An 8,821-nucleotide genomic window follows, 5' to 3' on the forward strand; every position below is an offset into this window, starting at 1 on the left:
GACCTGCTCTTCCTTCCTCCTCATCATCCTCCCTTCATCCTCCCTGACCGTCTCACCTCCGTGTCACCTCCCCCCCTTTGGGAATTAGACCGGGAGATTTACTGCATTTCATCAACATTTACGGGTCGCGCATGTGTGTCCATGCGCGTGCGATGTCTTGTTTGTACGCACACTTTTGAAGTCTGCGTGGGCGTTGAAGGACGGTGACTCACTGCAAGTAGTCTTAGAGTGAACAACAAAAGCAGCAGTGGAAACAATATTCCCCCCCCCCCACCCCCCTCTCTCTATCGGAGCTCTGTGGGCAGCCGGCACCAGCAGAGGAGATGAAGATCAATTTCCCTGCAGGGCCTTGAAAGCTCAGCTGTATTCCTAATGCCCACATATTGCATCGAGGAGGAGGAGGAGGAGGAGGAGGGAGGAATGAGAGAGAGTGAGGACAAAACCTTGCTGGATTTCTGTTGTATAACTCAATTGTTGATTAAATTACTCCCCAATCAGATTCTGGTTTGCACCAAGGAAACCAGATCAATAGTGGGACTAATCAATGCGGTATGAGGGGATCAATTACCCAGTAATTAGACACACAGCAGTATTTCAAGCGTTATGGTGCAATCCAACCCTGAATACTGAGGTTACCGAAGGAGAAAGTCATGTTCATTCTGCTCAATTGCACTAATTAATTGTGATGAAAGATCGTTATTAGCATGCTTTGATGAATCAACAACGTAATTAACACAACAAATAGATCTTTGAACCTTATGGAAGCATTCGGCTTACAGTCGTGAATGGTACGATATGAATCTTACTCACAGGTGGAGGGTATGTGTATGGCTGCTTGGCTGGGCTGGGCAGCCAGGGAGAGGAGGAGGAGGAGGAGGAAGGGGAGGGGGCAGGAGGAGCACTGCCCCCTACTGCTAACCTGCTGTCGCTGCGTGTGAGGCATTGCTCACTGTCCCATCAAAGTCCCACCTGCTCACAGACAAGTACAGTAAAACGCACACAGAGGGCAAACTCTCTCTCTCTCTCTGTCTCTCACACACACATACACACTCACACACTTGTGCAGAGCAAGTGTGAGGCTTTGTTTCTTTTCCAGGAGGATGCCCTGTACGTCCCTCTTGTCTTCTCTCTTTTTTTCCCCGTTTCTCCTTTATTCTATAGGTCAGGTCCACGCCCTCCTGCTGGTGTCCTCTCTGAAACATAAAAGAGAGGGGGGGGAGGTAAGGGGAGGACAAGTGGCAGAGCGAGAGGGAGGGGCAGAGACGGCCATGTGTCAGAATGGGAGAAAAATGACCCTGCACCATGTGGTCAGATCTATACGAGGATGGAGACGCCAATCAAGGGTCAGCAATATACGGCCTAACAAAAAAAAGACAAATGCCTATCACTGAAGATGTTCCTGCAACAACAACAAAAAGATCTCCATTTGGTTAATTACATGACCAGTGGCCCATATGGACGGGCCAGTCAGCGGGACAGATGGACAGAATACCACAACAAGAAGCTGAACAGAGCCTCGCAGCACCCAGATGGGCCGTGGACAGATTAACGCAGATTGATGAAGTGTCAAATCAGATAATAAAAAAAACACAAGGCCCACAAACAAATAGTTGATAATTAGGTTAACTGGTCCGGGCTGCTTTGCACGAACTGAACAGTCTGTAGTGTACGTGGGTGATAGAGCAGTGATAAGTGTGCGATAAAGATGCTATCAGTCATGGTGAGTGAGGCAAGCCACCCCTGCTAGGAGTCTATCCGTTCTCCATCTGTACCCTTGGATCTAGTCCTCGCCACAACATGCAGGCTGTCCTCCCCCGCAGCACCACGTGGCGCAGCCCGCTGACTGTTTACACTGCTCAGTATCACACACAAAGAGCTGTTATAGCACACCATGATTAAGAGGTACATGTGAGACAAAAGAAAATGGCGATAATAGAGAGAGGATGCTTGTTTGGCAGCTCTGAATCAGTGACGCCCTGATTGAAAGAGTTCTGGCTCTGCGCGCTGCTGTTTGTTGGCAATGCCACAACGGAGTGATGGGTGACCTTGAAGAATGAATGGATGAATGCCGGGGGGGGGGGGGGGAAGAGAGGAGAGAGGAGATGAAGATGATGGAGTGGTGGCTGAGAGGAGGATGGAGAGCTGTGATTATCATCCATTTTCTGTTATCTAGTGGGTAATGGCTGGCCGGTTAATTATGGGGAAGATTTCCATGTCGCTCAGTGAAAGTATTGAAATATATTGAACAATGTATGGAAAAGAACAACATGAGTATGGGATTTGTGTACATCAACGGAGCCAAATTAGATGAAATTAAAGACTAAGCAAGAGTTGAGCCCTTAATAAGGCAGTTCAAACTAACAGCATTAGGATTAAATGAGCCATTACACTAACTTGCTCGCTTTGTCAGAAGAACAGCACTGCAAGCACATAAAGAGGGGGAGGGAGGAGGGGTGAAGTGGGGGGGACGACTTAAGGGGAAGATAAAGAGGAAACGTGGGATTGAAGAGGAGAGGTGGAGGTGGAGGTGAGGGAGGAGAGAGGCAGAGTGGAGAAGGGAGGGTGAGAGGTGATGGGAGGAGTGGAGGGATTGGAAGGAGGAGTGGAGGGATTGGAAGGAGGAGGAGGAGGGATGACAAAGGGTGACAGCTGTGACGCTAATCCTATTCATCCACTTGCACACATACACACACATGTGCAAGCTCTTTTAATCAGTGTGCATCATTTGTTCACTTTTTCTTTGTTCATCTTCTCCTCCTTTCCTTTTATCAGCCGCTTTTAGTGCTTGTCTTCCTCTGGAGACGGGAGGCCAATTACAGTGATCTGGTCCAAAAATTGGCCTCTCAAAAATGCCATTGGAGGCAGATGAACGGAGCAGGGGCAGCAAGTCGGGGTATTAGCGCTCGTGTTAATGCGATCTAAGAGTGGAGCTTGCCTGTCAGTGTCCCCCTCCAAAGAGCTGTGAGAGACAGCCAAGTGGAGCAAATCAGGATGCTGATTAATAATGTGGCACGCCGTCGCTTGTCGTGCCGCCAATCACAATTCACCAAGGGATTGGTGCTGCGTGTGTGCAGGCACACAATCAGGTGCACTCTTATGGGGAGTAACAGACATATGAAGAGGCCGGCAATGCATGGATAGACGGACAGAAAGACACACACACACCTCGTGTGGTCTGACAGAAGAGATCAGACTGATAAAAGGGCATGGTCCAGTGGGTCGGGAGGTAGACCTTGCCAAAGAATATTCCAGCATGTTGAGTAGGAGCAGTAAAGGGGAACACTATAATGGGTTGGGAGGGGAGTGAGTGAGAGAGAGGCTTAGACAGACAGAAAGAGAGAAGTGGCTGCCATGTAATGAACCTAACACAGCAAACCAAAGTTGCTGAACACACACACACGCACACACACACACACACACACACACACACACACACACACACACACACACACACACACACACACACACTGAGATGTGTGCACAGCATGGAGCCTGGTGGAGCTCCATTATCACAGGGGTGAGAAGCGCTGACATCGAGGCAAATGCCTGATTTCACTCCTTCAGGGTGTCCGCTGTGCAGCTGTCAGTGATCCAATCCCAGCCCTGTTACCTGCTTCATTGGACAGTGTCAAAGGTCAAGTCTGTGATGGCTGCCTGCAGTTGAGCTGAGCTGACCCGCCATGTTTCTGAGTGCTTTTAAAAACTATTATGACCACCAGGATGTCAACGGGCACCATCAGAAGTCGTTCAATCACAGGCAGATTGGACAGCGAGAAGTGCTGTGTTGAGATTTTAGGGCGTGGTCGTCTCGTTTATTTTTTTTTTCAGAAGAAAGCCTGACTGCAAAAAAAACAGGCCATGTATCAAACGAGGCAAATCGACCACGTCAATTTTGCAGCTATTTCAATAATTCATGAATTCCAGCTTTGAGGCGTTTTGCTTACAAAAACACAAATTACCCAAAGATTTTGCATTACGCTGTTAGTGTTGTTATCATTAGTCGGATTTAATTGCTGCGTGGTGTGTAGCCCTCATCAACGATTAGATGGAAAATTGCACCCTTCCTTCCTTTGCAAAACGTAGTAATTAGTATTAAGTAGATACATCGCGTGTTGCTAAGGAGTTTGAATCCTGTAGCTCGATCAGTGGAGAGGAGGGGGCAATGTACACGAGATCAAACCTCAACATAAAAATCCCGTTCTGAATTTCACACATACTCTAATCCCCATCGTGTTAACCACCCACACATACATGAGAGACTTTCCCAGTTGCTTCATATCCTTACACATTCGTGTGAGGAGCTGATGAATGTAGCCGGCTGTATTTTCTCTTAACACAGTCATGCAAATGTTCATGTTGAAAGCTTCTCTGTACTTTGATTAGATATGCTGCTCGATTCGTGTGTGTGTGTGTGTGTGTGTGTGTGTGTGTGTGCGTGTGCGTGTGCATGTGTGTTCAAACATGTGTGCAGGTCTTGTGTCCTGTCATGCCTTGCTTTTAAATATTAACTACCTCCAGCTGTGAAGATGTGTAGAGGGAGAGGATGCGGGACGGAAGGACGGGGGGGGGCAAACAAAATAAATGAATACATGCCCCCCTTTACCCCCTACTCTTCCCCCAGGGTTAGTCTGTCTGAAGAAACATCAGACTGAAAAGAGACGGACGGAGGGACAGGGGAAGATGGCCTGATTTAGACACAAACAAAGAGAGGGCACTCGCTCAGAGAAATTGATTGATAGGAAAAAAGGCAGTGAGAGATTATGAGGGTCAATGCACTGTAAAAGTGAGGCGGGGGGGTGGGGGTCGGAGAAACAAGGTGATGCCGGTGGGGGGTAGATGATCAGGCCCCCTACAGAGTGAATTATTCATAGAAATCCCCTTCCTGTCGGCACAATTTGCCCTAAATTCACCCAAATTCATAATTCATTCACACCCCTCGCCATACATTTGGTTTGCTCCCGGAGCGATGCTGTCCATCTATACCTGGTGGCTTTGGTGAGGCTGTCTGATTCTCTCCCTCCACCCCCCTCCCCTCTTCCTCTCTCTGGCAGGGTCATACTTAATGCATGAGCCTGTTGCAGTGAGACAAGTCTCGGGACCACAGCAGAAAAAGACCACAAATCATGTGAAATACTACTGGCTACCTGTTTCTGCTCTGCTCCACAGTTCACTCCGTAACCAAGACATGTCTTTAATCAAAGAGCGCGGTGATGATTACATTTCCTACAAGCCTTTCTCACGTTTTCTAGACTGCAAGCCAAAACCTATAATAGGAACTGTCCGAGAACGATGAGTGCCCATTTTCCTGTCACCTTTTTATCAGTCTTCTTCTTCCCCTCTCTCAGTCCCCTTGGTAGCTGACACTAAAAGCTTTCTTCAATTCCCCTCCGATCACTTTTCACAGTACATTTCCTCGTCCGTCTTCCTCTCCTCTCCTTCTCCTCCTACTACAGTCAGCACCTTTCCCTCTGGCTTGGACAATAAGCAGTGCAGCTGATTAATTTTAAAATGTGCAACCAATGGAAAAGCTGCTTTATACCACAGTGGGACACTGATATCTCCCCCATGTTGGTACTCTTTGTTTAAAAGGCCACGTAACGTGTTTTAAGACCAGCGATCCGCGGTCAGCTCCAAATGGAAATTTACCGGCGGAAGAAAAGCTGCAGCGCTATAGCTTATCTGGAATCAGCATACACAGACAGCACATTTATCAATACCACTGTTACCATAAGCTTCGCCATTAGATGCTTGGCTACACCCACTAGTGTCAAATGCAGCGATATAGGGTGTGCACCAGAAGCCATACCCCCCCCATTGTTCTGTCAAGGGTTAGGGGTTAATACTGGAGTGACACAAAGCTGGAGAAAATAAAGGTTGTCAGAGGAGCTGTGAGGGCAACTCTCTCTCTCTCTCTCTCTCTCTCTCTCTCTCTCTCTCTCTCTCTCTCTCTCTCTCTCTCTCTCTCTCAGTTGCCATGACAACAGGGTCTCCACACAGCATCCCCCCCTTGTACATACAAATTCAGTTATTCACACACATGGACACTAACAGGTTTGCGGTATCACTTACATATGCACACGCACGTACACACACTAACTCATTTGCTTCTGCACACCGGCACTCCCTCACGCACACACACACACACACACATTCAAGTGTACAAGTATACAAGTATAAGTACAAATACTGGATGTCTTCACATTTATAATTTAAGCAGACGTGGACACACACAACATCGTAACTTGGCAGAATGTGTTTAAGTAACTTAGATTAAACATTTAAAATTTACAGACTCGCCCAACTGAAAGTTAAAATACAAAATAAAAGTACAAGACTCCCAAGGTCCTCTGTAATTCTCTACTCTCCCGCTCCTTTGTACACCAGCAAACACAGTCATCCCTTCTACTGCCAAGACTACAAAAGAAGCTACCTCTGGCGTGATTTATTTATTGATGTTTTTTCCCCTTAAGACACAGTGGTAATAGTAGAATAAAAGAAGTGGTGAATAATTGAAGGAGATGGGAGTGGACTCATTTAAACATCCGTGAGGACTGGAGAAAGAGAGGAGAGGTAGATGGAAGGATGGATGGAGGAGGGAAAACGGAGAAAGAAGGGCAACACCGGTGGGAGATCAAAGGGGGGGACTGACTACAAAGTCAACAACAAAAAAACCTGAAAAATGCATAGGGAAGGGAGAGCAAAGGGAGGAAGAAGTGGGATGGGAAGAAAGTAAATGACCGATAAAGGGAGAGATCTGGTTATGAGATTACTGACCAGTAAAAGCTCTGTAACGATCAAAAACCGGGCTGTTACCCCCAATGTAATAGTGTATCAGATTCCCTGCATGTGTCTGTGTGTGCAGTGTGTATCAGTAAAGATCAGCCTGTGTGTCAGCAGGTCAGCTAATCTCTCTTGTCAGCTAATGGAGGCGATCTTACAGATGGAGTGCTGCCTCCAGCTCTCTCTCTCTGCTTCTAGCATGTTAGCTGCTGCTCACTTAAGGCCACAACTGATAAGGTACTTTGCTTATAGCTTCCTTGTCAGTCAGTTACTCACAGGAAATGGAGATGTATAGTATCAATAAACAAAAAGGAAAAAACTTGTGTGCTTGTATAGACAAAACATCTGTATAAAGACTGAAGGTTAATGGACACAAAATGTGCATTAAAATGCAAAATTAAATTCTCTCTTTTCAATTCACATGGAATCTCAATAGATATTGAAAGAAAAAAATGTAAAAGACGGTTTGGTCTCGCTGGAAAAATAAACCCAGCCGACAACAAAGAAAATAAATCATTTCTGCTCACAAAATGAGGGACATATGTACTCTGTATGTACACAAACATGCATCAAGTCCTCTTGCTGCCTGTGGGCGTCATCTGCTTCATTAGCAGCAGCATCAGCCAGATTCTGCGCTTGCAGCACAAAGCGCAGTAATTACGGACACACCCTCCGTGTCATGCAGGAGATAAGATGCGATGCATGCAAGCGCCCCCATGCACCGCAAACGTCTTCACGGGCACATTGTTATGCACCATGTGTGCCGGAGGAACACATTCAGCTCACGAAAATATACTTTTTTTTGTGGCAGAAAGGTTCAGCGTGTACAGTAGATAGTTAACGCCATTAGCTTGAGTAAATAGGGGCAATTACGACATTATGAAATTACGTGGAAAAGCTATTAGGAGTGACCTTCTCTCTTCCCCTCCCCGCTCCTTTTTATGTCTCCTCCTCCTCCGTCCTGCAGCCCCTGCCTTCTCTCTCGCTTTATCTCCCACAGTCAGCCTCTCCCTTTTTCTCCTCTGCCTCACTTGTGGGTTTTATTGTTGTTATTTGACGTGCATTTTGACCTTCGCTGCCACGTTCTTTCTTCTTTTTCTACCTTTGTGACATGTGCTGTTTGTGTGATTTGAAGCTCAGTGGAGATCCTTCAGTAAACGGGTTTATATGCAGCCCTTCTTACAACTTAAAGGAGGATCAGACGGGAGAAAGGGAGATTTTAATGTATGTGTTAGTGTGTGTGCTAGTAAAGTCTTTGGGGATCAAACTGGAGCCGGGCAGACCAGTAAATAAGAAGCTGACATCAGTATAGTATGTGAAAATAAATGCAACAGCTTAACACTGGATGACAAACCGGCTGCAACAACACAAACAGCATGCAACAGCATCAGGGGAAATCTGCCACTGAAGCATATGTATGTAAGTGCACAAAACATAAGCATTTACGTGCCTTTATTTTTCCATACAGCTCACATTGTTATTCTAGTCAGCTATGCATAAGCACAGCATGAAGCCGCAGAAGAGAAAGCGGTATGAGGCTCGGAGAGAGGGCTGTCGTGCTACAGTAATGTGCTGAGCCTCGGCTGTGAATGGGAGCATATGTGTGCCCGAGTGTGCATGTTTGGGCTGCAGGCGGGGGCCGGTTTGTGTCGGCTGTTGCAGGTGGTGAGGTCTGAGGAGGAGCTGTGCAGTCAGTCATTCAGCAGACAGCGAGGAGGAGGAGGAGGAGGAGGAGGAGGAGGAGGAGGAGGAGGAGGAGGGAGGGAGGGAGTGGTCCCTTGGGTCAGGTGATAAGTGGCCCGCATAGCACTGGAGGACTTGTGTGACACGCAAGGACACGTGGCTGCCTCCGCAGGGACAATCGGCACGCCACACCCCGAAGAGCAGGGCGGAGTGTGTGTACGTGACCTACGACCTCCATCACAACAGGTTAGACGTTTGAGATGCAATGTCTGTGAGAGAAAAATCATTCTTACTGAAGAAACAACTCGAAATTGTGACATTACATTTTTTTTTGAGAATGTCTTTGTCTTCAGTTCTT

General features: G+C 47.0%; 2 protein-coding genes across 4 annotated transcripts in view; one reads left to right on the forward strand and one right to left on the reverse strand.

Moving 5' to 3' along the window:
* ribc1 (RIB43A domain with coiled-coils 1) overlaps positions 1-8,821 on the forward strand; it is a 119,351-nt gene that overhangs the window by 20,840 nt on the left and 89,690 nt on the right. The gene's annotated exons all lie outside the window — the stretch shown is intronic.
* Positions 1-8,821, reverse strand: part of l1cama (L1 cell adhesion molecule, paralog a) — a 37,556-nt gene that overhangs the window by 15,555 nt on the left and 13,180 nt on the right. For all 3 annotated transcript variants that reach the window (XM_084015073.1, XM_084015074.1, XM_084015072.1), the window contains exon 2: positions 811-1,193. In XM_084015073.1, the coding sequence (XP_083871199.1) occupies positions 811-943 (133 nt within the window). In that variant the 5' untranslated portion in view covers positions 944-1,193. The remainder of the gene's footprint in view (positions 1-810; positions 1,194-8,821) is intronic.

This window comes from Eutrigla gurnardus, assembly GCF_963514095.1.
Source record: "Eutrigla gurnardus genome assembly, chromosome: 8".
Lineage (NCBI taxonomy): Eukaryota > Metazoa > Chordata > Actinopteri > Perciformes > Triglidae > Eutrigla > Eutrigla gurnardus.